Consider the following 23,404-nt stretch of genomic DNA (forward strand, 5'->3'; position numbering starts at 1 on the left):
CCACCACTAACTTCTCAAAGCCCATTCTCTGGACTTACAACAGCAGCAGCTTTGCTTGGATACTTTATTTCATCCAACAGTCACCTACGGCTCATGTAGCATCAGGAAGGTGCTAGGGCGCTGTTAGAAATGGGGGACTCTAGTTGACAGTGGCTGGCGCCGATGTCAAATAGTGGCCCTTCTTCCTAAGTCAAAGTAAGGGGGCTACACCCTTCGATAACCCCTGCTCAACCCTGTGATAACGTAGCACGAGCAGACAGGCCTATCTCAGAGGCAGTGTGTGAAGCATTTAGGTTACTGACCAGGGGAGGAACAACACGTGAAGACGGCAGGATATCTAAATAGAACCGAAGGACGCCGCCACGACGCGCTGACACCACTCACTCACGAAGGTGTACAAATGGAACTAACGCCCCAATCAGGAGCCTATGTTTGACAATGGAATACGTGCTATATTGATGCAGTATTTTTGAGGCACGCACCTATCGGATTCTAGTGAAAAAATCCCCATTTTCCGCAGTAACTTTAAATTATCGAGATCCATTATTTGAACATATTGGGACTCTCTGAGAATTACATCTCTTTATGGTACAGATGATATCTATATCTGTCCTTCAGATCGGATTGCACCCGTAATAGGGGTTTTTAAATTGCTCAAAAATATTGGAGAGCTTTTATATTGTTTTGTCCTGAAGAAGGTGGATATTAATTAGAACTCACCACCGAAACGCGTCGACGCCTACATTACCCAGAATTGGTCTAAAATCCAGAAATTGTCTCACATTTGGATCTACCATATCAAAAATAGACCTGTGATACACATATATATGTATATGATTGTATGCTGGAATTATACCATTCTGTGATGAATGAATAGAGTTCACACTGTATTTTCGCTCTCTAATTTTTATGTTTTTTAGACATTGTTTATATACTTTTCTGATTATTTGTATGAATTCAAGTGCACAATCATTGATATGTGAACAAATTGTTATTAATAAATCACAATATTAATTTTTACTTCATTTGGTTTGTTGTCTTTGAGATATATGCGGCTATGAATGTGTGTTTTTTAGACCTCTAGTAGAGTTGGTCGGAATTGGTTGGAGTGAACTTGATTTGGTTGCAGTCTAAGTGGTCCGATACACCCAAGAGAAACTCTCTTTTTTACATATATTTGTGGTACCCTGTCTCTTGGGCAGTGGGGTCCCTCCCATATTTTTTATACATGTGAAGCATTTAGGACCATACACAATAACGCAGGAGAGACGCTACAAAATAGACACCACAAGTAATTATAAAAAAGAGTTCTCTTTATATAGATTAAACACGAAATTGGGAAATGCTCAAAGAGCCACAATTCACGTAATTACAGATTCGTCTCAGGAGCGATGAAAGCGCTTGTGCGTGCAGGTGGAAGTTAGCTAGGTTATAAAGGGGCACAGTTATCAGCTCCTCAGAGAGCCTGCAAGTTCACCTGCCTCCGGACCTGCACCGCACCCGCCAAACCCAACACCAGCAACAACCACCTCAAGTGTATCCTGCTCAACACCCGCTCCGTCCACAGGCACGCCGTCAAACTCTGGAACCAACTGGACACAACTTCACCAGACGTCGCCTTCCTCACAGAGACCTGGATGAACGCTTCCTCAGCCCCCGACATAGCCATCCCGGACGGCTACAAGATCACACGGAGGGACCGCGTCAACCAAACCGGAGGAGGCATCGCCATCGTCCACAAAAACACCCTCCGCATCACGACCAACTCCGACAACAGCCTCACCGACGCTGAACACCTCCACTTCCAGATACACACCGACCCCCAAGACCACCCTCAGAGGCACCCTCATCTACAGACCCCCGGGACCACGCACATAATTCAGCGAAGTAATCGCAGACTTCGTCAGCCCGCACGCACTCACCTCATCGGACTACATCCTCCTTGGAGACCTCAACTTCCACTTGGAAAATGACAAGGACCGCAACACCGCCGCCCTGCTGGACAACCTCGCCAACCTCGGACTCAAGCAACTGGTCAACACCCCCACCCACTACGCCGGCCACACGCTTGACCCCATCTTCTCCTCCAGCAAGCACATCTCCTTCAGTCACTCCACCGGACTACACTGGACAGACCACAGCTGCGTCCACTTCACCTTCAGGAGAACAACGATCCACCACCACCCGCAACAGGCCACCCACAGAAGCTGGAGCAAGATCACCTTCGACCAGCTCACCACCGCCCTCAGCCAGAACCCACCCACCAACACAACGGACCCCAACCTCGCACAATGGCTCACCAGCTGCGCCGATGACCTCGCACCACTGAGGAAACCTCCCAGCAGACCCGGCAGCAGGAGAACCCGGTGGTTCACCGACGACCTCAAGAACTCCAAGAAAACCTGCCGCACCCTCGAGAAAACCTGGAGCCACAACCGGACAGCAGACAACATGACAGCCCTCAAGGACGCCACCCGCAAACACCACCAGCTGATCCGCACCACCAAAAGGACGTCATTCAAAGAAAGGCTGGACAACAACTCCCACAACAGCAAGGAACTCTTCAGCATCGTTAAAGAGCTCTCCAACCCCAGCGCCAGCAACAACAACATCACACCCTCGCAAAACCTCTGCGACTCACTCGCCACTTTTTTCCACCAGAAGATCGCAGACATACACAACAGCTTCGGCACCCAGACCACGCACCCAACCACTGTAGCAACGCCCCCCACTACCACCATCGGCACCTGGACCCCCGTCAGCACCGAAGACACCACCCGCATGATGAACACCATCCACTCCGGATCCCCTACCAACCCCTGCCCACACCACATCTTCAACAAAGCCGTCTCCATCATCGCACCCCATCTCCGGGATGTCATCAACAGCTCCTTCACTACCGCCACCTTCCCGGAGAGCTGGAAACACGCCGAGATCAGCGCCCTCCTGAAGAAACCGACCGCGGACCCTACGCACCTCAAGAACTTCCGCCCCATCTCGCTCCTCCCCTTTCCAGCCAAAGTCATCGAGAAGACCGTCAACAAACAACTCTCCGCCTTCCTCGAGACGAACGGCTACCTCGACCCCTCACAGTCCGGCTTCCGAGCAAACCACAGCACCGAGACCGCCCTCATCGCTGCCACCGACGACATCAGGTCCATGCTCGACAACGGGGAAACAGCGGCCCTCATCCTCCTGGACCTCTCGGCAGCCTTCGACACGGTATCCCACCGCACACTGATACAGCGACTCAGCAACTCCGGCATCCAAGGAGCGGCCCTAGAGTGGATCATCTCGTTCCTCACCGGAAGAACCCAGAGAGTCCGCCTCCCACCGTTCCGTTCCGAGGCCACCGAAGTCATCTGCGGCGTCCCACAAGGATCCTCACTCAGCCCCACCCTCTTCAACATCTACATGAGCCCTCTCGTAGCCATCGCACGTCAACACAACCTCAACATCATCTCCTATGCCGACAACACCCAGCTGATCCTCTCTCTCACCAACGACCCCGCCTCCGTCAGATCCAGCCTCCAGGAGGGCATGAAAGACGTCGCGGAATGGATGAAGCTCAGCCGTCTGAAACTGAACTCAGACAAGACGGAAGTCCTCATCCTGAGACCATCCCCCTCCGCCTGGGATGACTCCTGGTGGCCCCCGGCACTGGGCACCGCACCCAAGCCTACGGACCACGCACGCAACCTGGGCGTCATCCTGGACTCCTCCCTCACGATGACCAAGCAAGTCAACGCTGTCTCATCAACTTGCTTCAACACCCTGCGCATGCTCCGTAAGTTCTTCCGATGGATCCCCACCGAAACCAGGAAGACAGTCACCCAGGCCCTCGTCAGCAGCCGCCTGGACAACGGGAACACCCTCTATGCCGGAACTACTGCCAAACTTCAGAAAAGACTCCAACGCATACAGAACGCGTCAGCATGTCTCATCCTGGACGTCCCCCGCCACAGCCACATCTCCGCCCATCTGAGAGACCTGCACTGGCTCCCCGTCAACAAGAGGATCACGTTCAGACTCCTCACCCACGCACACAAGGCCCTCCACAACATGGGCCCGAAGTACCTCAACAGCCGCCTCACATTCCACACACCCACCTGCCAGCTCCGCTCCGCCAGCCTCGCCCTCGCCTCCGTTCCACGCATTCGCAAGACCACCGCCGGGGGAAGGTCCTTCTCCTACCTGGCGGCCACTCCCTCCCAACCCACCTACGGCTGACCCAGAACCATCTCTACTTCAGGAAACCGCTCAAGACCTGGCTGTTCGAGCAGTAGCGACCCCCCCCACCAGCGCCTTGAGACCCTTGCTGGTGAGTAGCGCGCTATACAAATTCGCTGATTGATTGATCAAAGCCAATGCAGGCCTGCAACGACACAACTCCTCAGCTGCAGCGGCCCACAGTGGCGGTTGTACTGATTCTCGTAGTAGGTCAGATCCGGGCATCCAGATGCACGGCTTCGCAGCGGCCCACAATAGCGACAATAAGGTTTTTGATAGCAAGGCCAAGGTAGGCACTCAGCAGCACAGCCCCTCGGCTGCAGCGGCCCACAGTGGCGTCAACAATGGATCTTGTAGTAAGGCCTATGCGGGCACTCAGCGGCACAGCTCCTCAGCTGCAGCGGCCCACAATGGCGATAGCAATAGTTTCCGTAGACAAGGCAAATGCAGGCACTCGGCAGCACAGCTCCTCAGCTGCAGCGGCCCACAATGGCGATAGCAATAGATTCCGTAGACAAAGCAAATGCGGGCACTCAGCGGCACAGCTCCTCAGCTGCAGCGGCCCACAATGGGGATAGCAATAGTTTCCGTAGACAAGGCATTTGCGGGCACTCAGCGGCACAGCTCCTCAGCTGCAGCGGCCCACAATGGGGATAGCAATAGTTTCCGTAGACAAGGCATTTGCGGGCACTCAGCGGCACAGCTCCTCAGCAGCAGCGGCCCACAATGGCGATGGCAATAGTTTTGTAGACCAGGCAAAGCAAAAGCGGCGTTCCCCACAGTAGATCCAGAGGCCCTGGTTTTCTCGACAAGAGGCCTCACCTGTGAGTAGGATTCCTCTCAATAAGAATCCGGGCTGCTGATGAATGAAGTCTAATGTCCCTGAGACTTCTGCAGGAGGCAAGCTCGATTCAGGCCCTTGGGTAGTTGCTTCAGTGGATGCATCAAAGTTTCAAAGTCCTCTCCCTCTCGTTTCGGTTCGTCTTGGCATCCCGAAGTTGCACACCACGAAGGGGTTTCAGCTCAGATCTTTATACCCCAAAAGTCTTTGTTCTTACAAATCACTCGACCCGGCCATAACCAGTTTGGTGTCGACTTGGGTCACTTTATTTATGAGGCTGCATCCTTCGTTTCAGGGAAAGGGGCCCACCATCAGATACCCAGCGGGAGGTGGAGCCATCATTCACCTTGCCAGGCACAGCCCTCCTCAGATCAAAGGGGTCACCCCTCCCCATACTTCAACGACAGATTGCTCCATTCGACCCAGGTCGGCCCAGGCCTGCCCTGGCCCTCTAAACCAGACAACCAATACACATACCAGTGAAACACACAGAAAGACTTAGACAAAAAGATACCTACTTTCCAAAAGCAGCAGTTGCACACGCAGAACATAAAGACAATCACTACTACCAGATGCACGTTAATATTTGGAGCGGAAGCATGCCAAATTCGATCTCCCTAGCATGTTCCTTGGTACTACTAGGACTACACCGGTTCATCAGTTAGTTTATAATAAGGAGCATTCGCGCTGTGTCACTGAATGGCAGTGGCACGGCGCCCAGAACATCTAACGCCAGCAACAATGAAGGAGACATAAACGACAAAAATGGAAGGGAGACCCACACCAATGGTGCCAGGTCTAACACGCATCCCCTCCAGCTCCTCCTGGCTTCTCGTCTTGCCATCAGGGTCTCTCCTTCTGCATTGTAATGCCACTCTGTGTATTTAAAAGTGACCAAGGCAGCTGAATGTTTCTCTAATAGCGTTTCTTGTGATGGCAGGAGGCCTGTGTTCTGTTGACATGCTCTGTTGTGTCCCCTTTTCCATTTAGGCTCCGAACACCTTCAATCCGGAGGTAGTTCTGAACCAGCTGCGGTACTCCGGGATGCTGGAAACGGTGAAGATTCGCAGGGCCGGATTTCCTGTACGACGACAGTTTCAAGACTTCCTCTGCAGGTAAATGTCCAGGACATTGAGGTGTGCCAGGGAGACGCTACCAGTACTCTGCTTCAAAGTTACACATGTGCATTCTGTGGCACTTTTGAGAAATGCACATGTGCTACAATTAACTTCAAGGCGTGCTCATATCAACACACCAGGGCGATGATGCAAGGCTATGGGGTGGTGCTTTATTGGCTGAGAATGAGCGTGTCGTACAAGGGGTTGCCTATTAGGTGTCCATCAGCATTTGCTGAAGGTTCAAGCCAGCAAACATTAAAAAAAATGTCAAATAAAATGACACACCAGAGAGACACCAGGGAGACACCTCAGAGGTTGACACCAGAGAGACACTACACAGAGGTTGGGCTTGAACCCTGTGTTGTGTGTGCGCCGCTTTGCCATTTTTCCAATTTCCTGTCAGTAAGTAAGTGATGACGAGGAGCTCTGGTGTGCTGCATTCCTTGTGTAGGTGCAGGTCTAAAAGGAACAGTACTGATATAAACCTATTAAAGCTACCAGAATGATCAACTCACCCAGGCCAGAACTTGAAAGTCTGAGGACTTCCATCAGTCCTAGGTCTTCCCCAGATAGTTGACTTCCCTTCTGCCAATTGATGGCCAACGTTCTCCCATTTGCTTTCCATGTGGGTCACAAGAGCTGAACCTCTGAGTGGCCACGGACCTGGAACATACAGCTAAGGACTGAGTGAGCAGCCACTTGCGGCTTACACGCGATGCCTAGTCTCACGGTCCGCCTTTAATAAGAGCACCGGAAGAACTATCTTCTTCGACCTCGGGCACTCTGAGACCGCCAAGCACCTCCAAAGGCGACCCACAGCCTGCTTGCTGTCCTCGTCCTGTCATGACAGTTCAATCTCTCTCAAGTCTGGTGACCAGAAGGGCCACGCTAGGATAGAGCCAGAGAGAGGATGAGCGCCACGTCTGGCCTGGTTAGGTACTGGGTGAACCCTTTGTGGCATGTACTTTCATAACTGCATTGTGGCCACATTTTAGAATTCTGGATTGGGAATTCTGGATCCGGCAACAAATCAGAGATATTGACTTCAGAATTGGCACATGCAGTCATTTTGCCAAATGCTGCCAGTAGCTTTGCCAGACTCAACAACTTGTGCTTTGGTTGGAGAGAACTCATTTTAATTGAATAAACTCATGTGGGGCAGAGCCTGTGATGGCCCTTTGAGACCAGAAGCAAGTTTGAGATGCTCAGCTCACACTATGGTCTCTAAAGGTGGGACCTCTCTGCCTCCGGATGCGTGGTGAGAGGTTTGTCCATGGCGTCATTTATACGGCCAGTGTTGAGCCACCGTTGACCAAGAGCAACAAGGACTCTAGAGTGACACGAGGCCATTGGCGGAGGTGGGGTGCAAGCTTTCATCACCCATGCAGGGGGCACCTCCAGTAATCGATGCGCAGGGAGATAGGTTCTTGGGATCCCTTTGAGCTCTTTCATGGTAGCCGTTGGAGGTCAGCCTTGGGCTCTCAACAAAAGTCTTCTTGGCCTGGCTCCAGGTACCTGAAGTGAAGCTGGCTAAATGCTTGGGGTGATAAAGACGGGTTGTTTCAAATGATGGCTTTCCAGGTTGTCGCCACCTCTGCTGTGGGCGTCGGAGCACAAACCATATGAACCTTCAGCTGGGGAACATTCCAACGCCTGAAGTATCTTCTGCTCCGAAACTTCCCCTCCCCTGGGTTGGATCATTTATTGCTCTTCTTTAAAATGAAGAAATGTTGCTGTTGTTTATTAACGTCATGTATTTATTTCTATAAAGGATGGGCATGTGACGGAAGCCACTCTATAGCACTCAACGCAGTGAGAGTTGCCATTTTTGGTAATGGGTGGCCCCCTTTCGTGAACTTCTGTTGGTCAAGGAGGCCCTTTGGGCATGGAGACCCAATGAAGGCTTCGTTGGGGTCAGTCCGCTCACGGACGAGCCCGGTCCCTTCTTGTGGAAGTGGTTGTAGAGCTAAGGATTTCATGGACATATGAAAGGAGTAATCAGATTTTTTTTTTTTGTTTTTTTTTTTTTAAAGCAGCTGAGGCGGGTTCTTTTTCAGGGTTGGGTTCAGGGTTGGGTTCAGGGTTGGATTCAGGGTGCTCCAGCACTGAGCTGCTGAACATGGTGCGGCCTTCTGCCCGTTTTTCGGTTCCGATTAGCCTCAACAAGCAGAGTTGCACTGCTGACCCTCCGGCCTCACTTTAGAGCATCATTTGTGGAAAGCAGCCGGACATTTTGAGACTATTTCTATCTCGGCTTTGAAACAATGCATAGGATTTTAAACTTCATTTTCTGCACAACTGGAGCAAATGCAGTTCTTTAAAGGCTGCTGTGATGTGAATAGAATTTCTTTTAATCAAGACAACTTAATAAAAAGCCTCTGAACCATCCTAATAATTTCGAATTGTCTATTGCACCCTAGAGTCTGACAAGCTTTTTTTTAGAACTAAAGTGGCGAAGTCTAAGTTAAGGCAACGTCTAAAGCCCCCATTGCAAAATACTGTGGGCCATCTCACCCTATGCCCAACGCAGACCCCCCTGCAATGCAGAACTCCCACCACACAGACCCCCCCGCCACACAGACCCCCGCCTGCCACGCAGACCCCTCCTGCCACACAGACCCCTCCTGCCACACAGACCCTTCCTGCCACGCAGAACTCCCACCACACAGACCTCCCCCTGCCTCGCAGACCCCTCCTGCCACACAGACCCCTCCTGCCACACAGACCCCTCCTGCCATGCAGAACTCCCTCCACACAGACCTCCCCCTGCCTCGCAGACCCCTCCTGCCACACAAACCCCTCCCGCCACACAGACCCCTCCTGCCACGCAGAACTCCCTTCACACAGACCTCCCCTGCTATGCAGACCCCCCTCCAACACCCCTGCCGCGCAGACCCCCCTGCAGGGACCACGCTCTTGTAAGATTCATCCACTACCAGGGTTGCATCATGTGACTAAGAAGTCTTGGAACTTCTACCCGCTTAAAACAATAGGTTTCTGAAACCCGGCCCTTTTCCCTCTCCTGGTGAATGATGCAACCATGAGTTAGTTGTAGTTAAGAGCTGTATGGTGAGGGGCAGGATGAAGCTTTCTGGATTGTGGCTTTATTGGTCCACAGATGTAAGTTTACCTTCATCCTACACCCTGACTCCTTGCTAGAAGTACAGCCTGGGTCTTATCAACTCCCTCCTGACAGCCCCTCAGCCCCATGTGAGCACGTGGCATACGGTGAACGAGTCGGGGCGCCTCACGCAGGAGATGTGGGTGTACTGTTAATGGCTTTGAGGAGCAGTTTCAACAGTTTCTCTTTCCACCAGTAGGTGTCAGAGTACCGTTGCTTTGGAGCTGGTGTGGTCCTGGGATTAAGAGTTACATGAGTGATCATAAGAGTGACTTTATAGTTCTAGTGTTTCTTGTGTATTTGAGTGAGGCCCACTGCTTCCTTCAGACACGCATTGTCCTGACGTCTCCCTGAACACAGGACACACGGTCAGGGCTTCATAGTACCGCCAGGGGCACCCTTCAGTCCCCCCTCCCCCAAGATGCATACCCAAATAACACACACACAGACTATTGAGTTGGGTAAAGTTTGCTGCAGGTTTATTACATAATACAATATGTAATGGGTGGGTTATCTTACGGGTGATCCAAGGGCAGGCAACCAACTGGGCCGCCTGCCCGCCTGATGAGCCGAGCAGCGCTGGAGCGAACCCCGCCTTTGCTGCCATCCAGGTGATTCTTTTCTAGGATCACGTGCCGTTGGTAACTTCTACTCACGCGCCCCCTCCCGGGGCGGAGCGTCGCATAGCAAACCCCCGGTTTTTCAGGCCCACAACCGCCCGCAGGACTAGCGGGGCGCCGACACGGCTTCTGGGACCCTCCCCTGAGGCTCATTGGTTTTGGCTCAGGCACCCCCTATGGTGCCGCGCAGAGATACCCTTGTTACCGGCCTGCTTCCAGATCACCGTCGCCGCCAGGGCCCCCCACCACACCTTGCTCTACCTGCAACCTCTCATCTCTAACGCCTCGCTCAAGTCTAGGAGAAATAGATCCATGCCCACCTGAGACAGGTGCACCCCATCTATATCGAAATACCCCTTCACGCCCCCCTTGATTATCTCATGTCGTATAAAACCTAAGCCTTTTGCTCCGTGAACTTCCGCATTGCCCCGTTAATACGTCTCCTAGAACGCTCTACTGCCTCCGCTGATTTGGCCCCCGCCAAGTTCTGCGTGGGATAATCTCTGACCAGATGACTTTGCACTGCCCTAAGCGCTTGCATATCTCCCCCAGGTCTCTTTTCATGGCTAGCAGCAACAGCCTCCTTCCTAGGGTGATGAGATCATTCCCCCAAGGTGAATCACCAAAGTGTGGGGGAGGGTGGAGCCCTGCGAGACCAGCCTCTGCTCCAACTTGTTCCGGAGCTCAAACCATCTCATGCCGGGGAAACCCATCCACTCAACATGTGTCTGTGGAAAGTGCCGCATCTAATTTCGGTGCAACGCCCTTCGGGCCGCCCTGGAGATAAATGAATTCCCGATCACCCACACCAGTCGCCCTAGTAAAACAAGAGACATGGTTCACACTCATGGTTATTTAATCAAACAGTAGATTATCCACATAATAGCAACCACTACAAATCACGGCACACAAAAAAGGGTGGGGGTTGGCCACTACTTCAGGGGCGAACATATAGTTTGTAACATTCTGACTCCCACCGCCCCACTTTTTTCACCTTGGCGGGAGCTAAACCTGCTAGGTGGGCCGCCGTGACTTCTCCAATCCTAAAAGAGTGGCTGTAGTATCTCTTCTCTAGCTGGTCCAGACCTGCCCTGGTCAAGCTGGCCCTGATCATTCGCTCTAACTGGTATCAGGTCACTGGGGCCTGGTCCCTGTCTACCAGCAAGTAACCCGGGGCGGGGGGGGCGGCACCCCAGGAGCGCCTTCACCCAGTGGACTGGGCAAAACCTGAGGTCGCCAAGGGGCCAGAGAACCACGTTAATCCCCCACCCCGCCTGATCGGTCTTTGACCTCCGTAGGCGGATGGCCAAGGAGTCGGTGACGGACACATCTGAGATGGCTAGAGCATCCCCCGAGGTGTCGTTCTTGGACCTGGCCACCAGCTCGCTGATTCGAAATGCGCAGAAAAATGCTAAGTAAAAGGCAGCAGAGAACAGCGTGGCCTCATATGGTGAATAGGTGACCGCCTCAAGCACGCCCAGCATGCCCCTCAGTATGTCAAAGTCAATGGGGGCTCAGTTGTCCGGCACCCTGGGCTCGTCCCTTGCCCAACCCTTCATGGCGGCCCGTATTGGCAAAAGAATTGGTGGGGTCTGCCCCCCCGGATAACCTGGTGTCGTGACTCACCGCCGCTAAATGGCTCCCCACCCAGGAGTGGCTTTTCCCCTGCCCCCTTGCCAATACGACAAATGCTCTGACTTTGATCTCCATTGTTGCCCCTGAAGTGCCCAGCGCCAGGGACACCGCCCTAAAGGCTGCCAAGTGTGTACCATAACGTTTCCTGGTACCTGGGGCCAGTGCTCTCTCGCCCATCGATTTCAGCTGCTGTCCCACCGCAGGATCCTCCAAAGGTGCTCCGGGAATGGGGTCATCTGAGCTCTCGCCCGCGGCCAGGCCTCCCTGAAACGGAGCCACTGAAAACGAGAAAGAGCGTCAGCTGCCACATTTTTTACACCTTCAATGTGCCTGGCCCTAAACTCAACGTTGGCGCGCAGGCAGACCCTAACCAATTCCCTCAACAAGCATAGTACCAACCGGCTCCTGGCTGTCTGACTGTTGATTGCCTGGACGACAGCCATGTTGTCAGGCCAGAAGAGGACCTTTCTGTCTGACAGCGTCTCGGGCCATAGGTGCAAAGCGACTACAATGGGGAAGAGCTCAAGTACCGTGATGTTTTTCGTGATCTTGCGCCTGTGCCAGACGTTGGGCCATTCCTGAGCACACCAGTCCTCACCAAGAATCGCCCTGAAGCCCTCCCTACCAGAGGCATCCGTAAATAAGCACAGCTCCTGACTGCCCACCCACGGTTGCCGCCATATCACTGCTCCATTGAACCGGGAAAGGACGTCGTCCCACACGGCAAGGTCCTGCTTTTATCCTGAATCTAGCTTGACCCAATGGTGCTTCTTTTTCACCCCTGCTGTGGCCCTTGCTAGTCTTCGAGCGAAAACCCTCCCCATGGGGATGACCCTGGCTGCAAAGTTGAGTTTTCCTAACAAGTATTGGATTTCACCCAGGGTAGCCTTGTCCCTCCCGAGCAAACTGTGAATACCCTGACGCAGGGCCTGTACCTTATCCGCAGGGAGTCTGGACTCACCTTTGACTGTGTCCAACTCGATGCCCAAGAATACCAAGACCTGCGCCGGACCCTCCGTCTTGCCCGGAGCTAAAGGCATACCCAAGTGTCCTGACAAATCCTGGAAACACTGCAGTGCTCTTGCGCACTCCTGCGTGTCAGCTCCCCCGATGAACAGGAAATCGTCCAGGTAGTGGGTCACTCCCTCTACCCCGTATCTGCTCATTAGAGCCCACTGGAGGAAGGAGCTAAACGCCTCAAAGTACGCGCATGACACTGAGCAACCCATGGGCATACATCTGTCATAGAAAACTTTATCCTCGCACTTGAAGCCCAAGAGGTGTTGGCTATCTGGGTGTACCGGCAGCAGTCTGAATGCCGACTCTATGTCTGACTTGGCCAACCACGCTCCCTTACCTGCCCTCCTGATCATTTCAACCGCTAGGTCTAGAGAGCAGTAGGACACCGAACACCCCCCTCATCTAGCCAAGAGTTCACTTAGTCCCCCTCCGGGTACGACAAGTGCTGTATCAGCCGAAACGCCCCAGGTTCTTTCTTTTGCACCACCCCCAGGGGTGAGATTACAAAATGCGGCAGGGGAGGGTTGGCAAACGGGCCTGCCACCCTGCCCAGGACAACCTCCTTCGCTATCTTGGACCGTACTATCTCCGGGTGGTCCCTTGCGGATTAGAGGTTCTCCGCATCCCTGCTCACGAGGGGGCCCTGGTATTGAATGCGGAAACCTTCTACAAAGCCCTCCGCGATGAGGGTACCGTCTTTGCTATTGTGGTACCCATGGAGGATAGGAAGGAGATTGGCTATGCTGATGGGGGAAGGGCCTTTCTTCCGGTTGTGCGGGGCAGGGGCCAACACACTGGGGGTTGCGTCCGCAATGGGCAACCGGGGGGGGGGCAGGGGGTCTGAGGGGTGGGGGGGCCTGGGCCTGCCGGGGCTTACTTGTCCTGTCTGGCAGTGGGTTGGCCAGGACTGTCACGCTTGGAGCATGAGGTCGCAGTATGGGGACCCCCACACTTGCTGCAATTATGGGCGACCCGGCACGCCTTGCCCCATGAGCATGACCCTGCGTTGAACAGCCTGCAGGTGCCGTTGGACTGTGCTCTAAAACCCGGCTTGCGGCCCCCTCCCCCCGGCCGCCTCGAAAGGGTTTCCTAGTCTGTGCCCGCCCTTCCTGCTTAGTCTCTTTGTTCTTCTCACTGTTGGGAGTGCCTGGTTTGGCTGTCGCTTCTACCGCGTGCTTACCCATATGCATGACCCATAACCTGACCTCCAGCTGATCCCACTCTAGTTCCGGACAAATAGCCCTCTTCTTTCTAAAGTCGCAATCGTATCGGTACCATCCCATGCCCCCGCTCTTGGTGGCCTCCTCCGTGATGACACTCTCATACTGAAATAGCCCTGGCCCTTCATCTGGGAATTTTTCCATTATAACCGCTGCCATTATGGCGAATGCCTGGCCCCAAGTGACAATGTTCTTCTCAGGCCAAGATTGGAAGCGCACCTTCCTGTCCTCCTCCCTGGTGTGAGGTTCTGTAATTCTCGAGTCTGACTCCATTTTGTTTTGTGCCACCCTTTTGTGTTGCCCTCACGTAGGCCTGTGAAGGTAGCCTGGCGAACAAAGTGGCCTGGCCTTCTTAGTCTATGTATACATTAACTAGGTTTCTTTCTGACTCTAGAATGAACTGTAAGAAACTGACCTTTTCACCTGAAACTGACCTTGCAAAGCCAATTTCCCTGATAGATCTTTGTCTGAGATTGCCAATCAATGTTCAGGACATCGTTAACTTTTAGTTTCCTTGCACATGCCTTATCTTGTTTATCATCTGTTACTATTTTTTTTTATGTTTCTTTATTACATGGGTTATGCTTTCAATTATAGGTTTGTCCGGCTTTTGGAGATTGAATTTGGGGCATTCCTAATTAATAACTTTTGGGTTGGGATACTGTACATGTAATCATGACATGCCCTGCAGTGCCATCTAAATCAAATTAACCTTTGTGAACTATGTAATTATAATGTTTTGCCCATATCCTGTTAAAACCCCAAAGGCTACTCACCTGCTGACCCTCCAGATTTTCCATTTGTTTAGGAATGTAATTGGTACAACTCCCTTGCATGCCTGGGGCAGGATAAAGAGTATATAAGACGTGAAGTAAGACCATTCTAGGGACTACGTCATTCAGTTGCTACGGCTTCTGTGTGACATAGTCACACTCATTTGAGTTTAATAAAAATGTTCTTTTATATTTCGGCTTCTGTGCCAAATTCTTTATTATTGGTTTGAATGGACTAAGTATCAGTGAGACCCCTGAGAAGGAGTTTATATTTCTTCAGGTGCCCATCCTCCTAGTATCCACCCCCTCAGCCCCGTGCATGAGCAGGGTGAAAATGTCGATAAACTCCCTACGCCATATACCCTCCTTGGCCACCAGGGGAACTTGCCACCCAAGGGAGCAGCGGCCAGATACTAGTGGTGCGGTGGTTACCAAAGGCTTAGGCACCACTGCGGGGATAAGCGCCGCTGGGGGCCCCGTCGGTGGGACCGCCTTAGGTAGGTTCAGTATGCTTGCTGCTAGGTCTGACGCTATGTCTGATGTGGGGGTGGTCGTCGGTGGGGAGACCCCCGCCGCAGTGTGCGGACCTCCCACGGGCGGAGGGATGGCAGGTGCCGGTCCTCCCACCTCGGTCGTCCCGGCGGCGCTGGAAGGACTGCCCCCCTCCCCCCAAACATGTGTAAACTCCCCCGGCACCGTGGCACCACCAGGTAGTGCAGGGGCGGCGGGCACAGCTCCCGTGGGCGGCCTGACCAGCATTAGGCCCGTTCTGACCTCAGCCATGAAGCTTCTCAAAGTGTCTGTGAGCTTACCGAGGTCCTCCGATGTTGCAAATGCCACCTGGTTAGGGCAGCTGGAAGGTGCCGGAGACGGTCCGGCGCAGAAAGCCAGGGGGGCCTGGAGGGGGGTTGCGGCCTTGGGGGGGGGGGGGGGGGGCAGCGGCTCTGCCCCGCGCCGGCGGTTGCTCCGCCGGAAAATCCTTGACTGTGGGGCGACGTATCCTCTTGGACCTAGAGGGGCCAGATTCCTCGCTGTGCTCCCGTTCCACGGGCGGGACCTCACTGGCAATACCAGAGTCAGCGCGGTTGCTGCTTCTCAACAGTTCGGTGGCCCAAGCCAATCCCTTGGTCCTGGCCAAGTCTAGAAAAGCGGCAATACGAGCGTCCTCGGAGGTGCCTGCCTGGGTCTCCTCGACTTGGGATCTCATTGTAAACAGCGGTGGGGATCCCTGACTATCCATCTTATTCGGGGCGTGTGCTTCCCAATCTGGAAGGAGAGAAAAGACATCATTTAGCCCCATACTCCTCCCCTGGTGCTCTCGTCGCCTTGCTCCCTGGACCGGAAAACCAGCTCAGACCCCACCCAACTGGCCCGTACATACTCGATGAATACAGGGAGGAATGCAATGGACGTGCTGTCCGGCTGTCGTTACATGGTCCCTCTGATCTCCTCATCCAACTCTAATCCGTCGAGCAAAGCTGCTGTAAAACAAACCATTGTGAGACACAGGACAACCACGAACAGGAGGGGGGTGCCTTCACCCCCCGCAAATGTCTAGCCGCGGCTTCCAAGCGTCCCTAGGCAACCGCCCTGGCACCATTAATAAACAACAAACAGGAAACTACGAACAGGGCAGTCCAAGCGCTGACTCCTGTACTCCATTTACATTCCATATTCAGGCCCGGGGTAAAATTGAGTGATTTGCCCAGGATCACCGGACGCGACCCCAAAGCTCGAACCCAGTTTTTCTGCACTAAAGTTGGCGGCTGTACATGAGGACAGTATTTACATTACATATTCAGGCACGGGGAGATTAAGCGATTTTCCCAAAATCGCAGGATGCGACCTCGAGGCACTAACCCTGGTTTCCTGCCACAGCGGCGTCCTGGGCGAACAAAGAGGTTGCCAGGAGGGTGGGGGAAGGCTAAATAGCCTCCCCTTCCCCACAGGGGCCCGGAAGTGACGCGCTTGTGCATCACCTCCGGGCAAGCGAGAGGGGAGGGGCAACCCGCCCCCCCCCACCCCCCTTGGTAGGGGGTGGGGAGGGGCAACCGGTGCCCCGGCGGCACTAGGGCGCCGACCGCTCTAGTGGCCCCCTGCGGGGGCCGCGGTCGGCGGCATATCTAACATGCATCTCACACTTTGAAAGATCCCAGCCTCTGAAAGACGAACCGTAGATCACATGGGGTCAGTGGCGACACAGATCTAAGGGCCCAGACCCATCTTTCAAGTTCCCTGATTTCAATCACCAAAATAGTGCCTAGAGGAGAGGAGTAAAGGGATGTACCATATCGTGGGGAGGGAGGATATATAGAACCTCAGGAGAGGGGTAAAGGGATGTACCATGTCGTGGGGAGGGAGGGGAGATAGAGCCTCGAGAAGAGGGATAAAGGAATGTACCATGTCGCGGGGAGATAGAGCCTCAGGAGAGGCGTAAAGGGATGTACCAAGTCACAGGGAGGGAGGGGCGATAGAGCCTCAGTAGAGGGGTAGAGGGATGTGCCATGTCGGAAGGGAGGGAGGGGAGATAGCACATCCCTCTACCTCTCTCCTGAGGCTCTATCTCCCCTCCCTCCCTTCCGACATGGCACATCCCTCTACCCCTCTACTGAGGCTCTATGTCGCAGGGAGGGAGGGGAGATAGCGCTTCAAGGAGAGGGGTAAAGGGATGTACCATGTCGTGGGGAGGGAGGGGGATAGAGCCTCCAAAAGAGGGGTAAAGGGATATACCATGTCGCAGGGAGGGAGGGGAGATAGAGCCTCAGGAGAGGGGTAAAGGGATGTGCCATGTCGCAGGGAGAGGCTGGGGAGATTGACCCTCAGGAGAGGGATAAAGGGATATACCATATCACAGGGAGGGAGGGGAGACAGAGCTTCAGGAGAGGGGTAAAGGGATGTACCATGTCGCGGGGAGGGAGGGGGGGGATAGAGCCTCCAAAAGAGGGGTAAAAGGATGTACCATGTCGCGGGGAGGGAGGAGAGATAGAGCCTCAGGAGAGGGGTAAAGGGATGTACCATGTCACGGGGAGGGAGGAGGGATAGAGCCTCCAAAAGAGGGGTAAAGAGATGTACCATGTCGCAGGAAGGGAGGGGGGGATAGAGCCACCAAAAGAGGGATAAAGGGATGTACCATGTCGTGGGGAGGGAGGGTTGCTGACCGGTGGCATGGGCCCTGCAGTGATACTCCTATACAAAGTTCCTATGTGGTAGAAGACAACCCTTGCTTACCATGGTGCTGCCTCTTGTGTGTGGATCTATCAGACACTCCTCACCTGTGCTCCACTCATCAGACACTCCGCCCCTGTGCTCCACTCATCAGACACTCCGGCCCTCTGCTCCACTCATCAGACATTCCGCCCCTGTGCTCCACTCATCAGACACTCCGCCCCTGTGCTCCACTCATCAGACACTCCGCCCCTGTGCTCCACTCATCAGACACTCCGCACCTGTGCTCCACTCATCAGACACTCCGCACCTGTGCTCCACTCATCAGACACTCCGCACCTGTGCTCCACTCATCAGACACTCCGCACCTGTGCTCCACTCATCAGACACTCCGCACCTGTGCTCCACTCATCAGACACTCCGCACCTGTGCTCCACTCATCAGACACTCCGCACCTGTGCTCCACTCATCATCGGACACAACACACACTCACCTCCTGACTGAATATTGGTCACTTTGCAGGTACAAGATGCTCTTTGACTCGAAGAACCTCCCTGAAGACTCCCGGGCTAAGTGCGGAGCCTTCCTGCAGTCCTACGAGGGCACCAAGAAGCAGTGGCAGCTGGGCAAAACCAAGGTAAGCTGGGCACAGTCCAGAGCAGTCTGGGGCAAATCTGAAGGTTCTGGAGAAATCCAGATAGTCTGGGGATATCAGCGGGTAACACAGGATATCTGAAGGAGTCCAAAGAAATGTCAGGCGTCTAGGAAAGCCAAAGAATTCTGGGAATTTCTGAGAGTCAAACAGGGACTCTGGCGATGTCTGAGAGAGTCTGGAGCTGTCGGGAGGTCTGAGCGAGCCCGGGGTGGTCTGAGCGAGCCCGGGGTGGTCTGAGCGAGCCCGGGGATGTCTGAGCGAGCCCGGGGATGTCTGAGCGAGTCCGGGGATGTCTGAGCGAGCCCGGGGATGTCTGAGCGAGCCCGGGGATGTCTGAGCGAGCCCCGGGATGTCTGAGCGAGCCCCGGGATGTCTGAGCGAGCCCCGGGATGTCTGAGCGAGCCCCGGGATGTCTGAGTGAGCCCGGGGATGTCTGAGTGAGCCCGGGGATGTCTGAGTGAGCCCGGGGATGTCTGAGTGAGCCCGGGGATGTCTGAGTGAGCCCGGGGATGTCTGAGTGAGCCCGGGATGTCTGAGTGAGCCCGGGGATGTCTGAGTGAGCCCGGGGATGTCTGAGTGAGCCCGGGGATGTCTGAGTGAGCCCGGGGATGTCTGAGTGAGCCCGGGGATGTCTGAGTGAGCCCGGGGATGTCTGAGTGAGCCCGGGGATGTCTGAGTGAGCCCGGGGATGTCTGAGTGAGCCCGGGGATGTCTGAGTGAGCCCGGGGATGTCTGAGTGAGCCCGGGGATGTCTGAGTGAGCCCGGGTGAGCCTGGGGGATGTCTGGGCGAGCCTGGGGGATGTCTGGGCGAGCCTGGGGGATGTCTGGGCGAGCCTGGGGGATGTCTGGGCGAGCCTGGGGGATGTCTGGGCGAGCCTGGGGGATGTCTGGGCGAGCCTGGGGGATGTCTGGGCGAGCCTGGGGGATGTCTGGGCGAGCCTGGGGGATGTCTGGGCGAGCCTGGGGGATGTCTGGGCGAGCCTGTGGGATGTCTGGGCGAGCCTGTGGGATGTCTGGGCGAGCCTGTGGGATGTCTGGGCGAGCCTGTGGGATGTCTGGGCGAGCCTGTGGGATGTCTGGGCGAGCCTGTGGGATGTCTGGGCGAGCCTGTGGGATGTCTGGGCGAGCCTGTGGGATGTCTGGGCGAGCCTGTGGGATGTCTGGGCGAGCCTGTGGGATGTCGAGGTGAGCCTGTGGGATGTCGAGGTGAGCCTGGGGGATGTCTGAGGGAGATCCGAGAAATTCAGAGGCTACTGGGAATGTCCAGGGTGTCTGTGGATGTCCAAGGAAGTCTGAAGATACCAATGGGGAGTTTAAGGTTATTCAAGGACGTAAGAGAGAAATCCGAAGGATTCTGGGGGAACTCCAAGTGATGTCTGGGGATATCCTAGCAATTCTGAGGAAAAGTCGAAGCATTTTGGTGAAAATTCAGAGGATTATGAACGGGGAGGAAAACAACAAAGCTGAGCTTCGAGAATACCAGATATGGCTGGTGGCGCTGGTACCACCTTGGGCTACTAGTGAAGCTCGGAGGGTGCTTGGGTCAAAGGAGGATGTCACCTGGTGAGGCATTGGGGGAACTGAAGCACAGCGTGTGAACCCCAAGATAGATGTGAACCCCTAAGGTGTTTGGGAGCACCGAGGGAGATTTTGGGATCAATTGTGGGATCACTATGGCGGCTAGGAAACCCCGAGGACGCTGAGAGTCACTTAGGAAAGCCGATGGAACACAGAGGAGACTGAGAGTCACTTAGGAAAGCCGATGGAACACCGAGGAGACTGAGAGTCATTTAGGAAGGCCAATGGAACACCGAGGAGACTCAGAGTCACTTAGGAAGATGAATGGAACACTGAGGAGACGAGACAGACAGTCACTTAGGAAGGCCAATGAAACACTGAGGAGACTGAGAGTCACTTAGGAAGGCCAATGGAACACCGAGAAGACTGCGAGTCACTTAGGAAGGCCAATGAACCACCGAGGAGACTGAGTCACTTAGGAAGGCCAATGGAACACAGGCGAGACTGAGAGTCACTTTGGAAGGCCAATGGAATTCTGAGGAGACTGAAAGTCACTTACTAATGCCAATGGAACACAGAGGAGACTGAGTCACTTAGGAAGGCCAATGGAACACAGAGGAGACTGAGAGTCACTTAGGAAGGCCAATGGAACACAGAGGAGACTGAGTCACTTAGGAAGGCCAATGAAACACTGAGGAGAGTGAGAGTCACTTAGGAAGGCCGATGGAACACTGAGGATACAAGACTAGGAGTGTCACTTAGGAAGGCGAATGGAACACCGAGGAGCGTGAGAGTCACTTAGGGAGGCCAATGGAACACTGAGGAGACTGAGAGTCACTTAAGGAAGGCGAATGGAACACAGGAGACTGAGAGTCACTTAGGAAGGCCGATGGAACACTGAGGATACAAGACTGAGAGTCACTTAGGAAGGCGAATGGAACACCGAGGAGACTGAGAGTCCCTTAAGGAAGGCCAATGGAACACCGAGGATACTAGGAGTCACTTAGGAAGATGAATGGAACACAGAGGAGACTGGAAGTCACTTAGGAAGGCCAATGGAACACAGACAAGACTGAGAGTCTCTTAGGAAGGTGAATGGAACACAGACGAGACTGAGAGTCACTTAGGAAGGCGAATGGAACGCCGAGGAGACTGAGTCACTTAGGAAGGCGAATGGAACACTGAGTAGAGTGAGAGTTACTTAGGAAGGCCAATGGAACACTGAGGATACAAGACTGAGAGTCACTTAGGAAATGAATGGAACACAAAGGAGACGAGACTGAGAGTCATTTAGGAAGGCCAATGGAGCAGCGAGGAGAATGAGAGTTACTTAGGAAGGCCAATAGACCACCGAGGAGACTGAGAGAACTTAGGAAGGTGAATGGAATACCGAGGAGACTGAGAGTCACTTAGGAAGGCCAATGGAATACCGAGGAGACTGAGAGTCACTTAGGAAGGCCAATGGAATACCGAGGAGACTGAGAGTCACTTAGGAAGGCCAATGGAACACAGAGGAGACTGAGAGTCACTTAGGAAAGCCAATGTAACACAGAGGAGACGAGACTGAGAGTCACTTAAGAAGGCCAATGGAACACAGAGGAGACTGAGAGTCACTTAGGAAGGCCAATGCAACACCGAGGAGACTGAGAGTCACTTAGGAAGGTGAATGGAACACCAAGGAGAGTGAGAGTCACTTAGGACAGGAAATGGAACACCGAGACGAGTAGGAGTCACTTAAGAAGACTAATGAAACACCGAGGAGACGAGACTGAGAGTCGCTTACCAAGGCCAATGGAACACAGAAGAGACTAAGATTCACTAAGGAATGCTGATGGAACACGGAGGAGACTGAGAATCACTTAGGAACGCCAATGGAGCACAGAGGTGACTGAGAGTCACTTGGGACGGTGAATGGAACAACGAGGAGACTTGAGTCTATTAGGAAGGCCAATGGAACACCGACGAGACTGGAGGAACAATTTGCAAGAGTGAGAAAATGCAGGCGCAGATGTAGAACATGGGCAGAGTCATGGGAAACTTTTAGTGAGAATTGAAGAATATCAAATGAGAGCATGGAGACACTGAGGATGGGTGGAGCATGCAAGTAGAGTAGGATGTATTTAGTGGTGGAGACTGGAGGTGTGCAAACCTGTCAAAAACCAAATAGGACTGATGGAGTACCGGAACTTGAAAGGCGCTCCCCAATAAACTCCCCATTCTGTCTACTTAATCTTACAGAATAATTAAAAATGGGAAATTGGATGTAAGAGAGAAAAGCCCAGATCGCTGCAGATGGAGGACCTCTCCAAATGGATTTCATGAAGAGATGAGAAAAAAAAATATTGGTCATCATATAATATGATTATTATATCTTGCTAAATCCCCTATCTAACCGCGGTCTTACACCTCCCAACTTGACTGTCAGTTTTCTCCAGAACAGAAGATACACATTTGCCTTGAATAACTTGTGCACTAGTCTGTAATCTAGACTACATTTCATACAGTTGGATAAATTCGATTTATTATGGATGCTTTAAATAAGATTTACATACGGTCATTATCTTGTCAGTTCTTCAGTTCTGGAAATCACATTCCTACACCAATCTTGTAGTTTTTGATTGTAGGATAGGGATAATTGTGCTGATGTCACAATTCACCACTATGAGGGTACACAACAAACCATCTTCATGTACACAAAGAACACTGTTGCCTTCCTTGAATCTAAGGAACTCCTTCACGCCACCCACATGTCTTTCCATCCACTACACAGCACTGAAACAGCCCTGTTGGTGATGGTCAAGGAACTTGGGTGGCTCTTGGATCAAGGAGGATTCAATAGCCATAATTCTGTTAGACCTCGGTGCAGCTTTCAATACCATAGACCACCTCACTCTCTTGCGGAGAGTTTCTAAAGTTGGAATCATGCGCAGAGCTCTTGGCTGGTTCTCCTCCTTCCTGGAGAATCTTACCCTCCATGTCCAGGATCCGTCCTGTCTCTCAGCCAGTTTCCCGTCTGTTGTGGAGTGCTTCGGGGTTTCTCCCTGAGCTCCACATTGTTTAACCTTTATCTATGTACCTTGTTGTTATTCGATCTTATGGGTTGCCGTTGGTTTCCTGTGCCTACGACACCCAGCTGGTTATTTCAATCTCCCCTGACTCTAGCTCTGGCCATCTATTTTTGACTCCTTGTCTTCAGGAAGTAGACAGCTGCCCACCCCCAAAAATTCAATAAAGAGCCTTTGGATATGGCTAGATTCTGGTCTCACTATGCACCTTGAAGCAAAAATCTAGCTGCCAGCTGCCACAGTATCATGGGATTGCAGCATAAGGTTTTTAACCTCTTTCCCCTTCCTGCCAGAAGAGTGATCGTTGAGGCCCTTGTGTTATCCAATCTGGACTATGGGAATTCCCTGTTTCTGGGCTCACTCCGTTATGTTGTCACGAGGCTGCTGACTGTGCAGAACGCTGCTGCACGTCTCCTGAGGAA

General features: G+C 53.3%; 1 protein-coding gene across 1 annotated transcript in view; it reads left to right on the forward strand.

The window, feature by feature from the left end:
- LOC146859468 (unconventional myosin-X-like) overlaps positions 1-23,404 on the forward strand; it is an 869,852-nt gene that overhangs the window by 589,882 nt on the left and 256,566 nt on the right. Inside the window, exons 20-21 of the mRNA XM_085650190.1 lie at positions 6,062-6,186; positions 18,266-18,380. Of these exons, the coding sequence (XP_085506316.1) occupies positions 6,062-6,186; positions 18,266-18,380 (240 nt within the window). The remainder of the gene's footprint in view (positions 1-6,061; positions 6,187-18,265; positions 18,381-23,404) is intronic.

Source organism: Triturus cristatus, chromosome 3_2 (genome assembly GCF_964204655.1).
Source record: "Triturus cristatus chromosome 3_2, aTriCri1.1, whole genome shotgun sequence".
In the NCBI taxonomy this organism is placed as follows: Eukaryota; Metazoa; Chordata; class Amphibia; order Caudata; family Salamandridae; genus Triturus; species Triturus cristatus.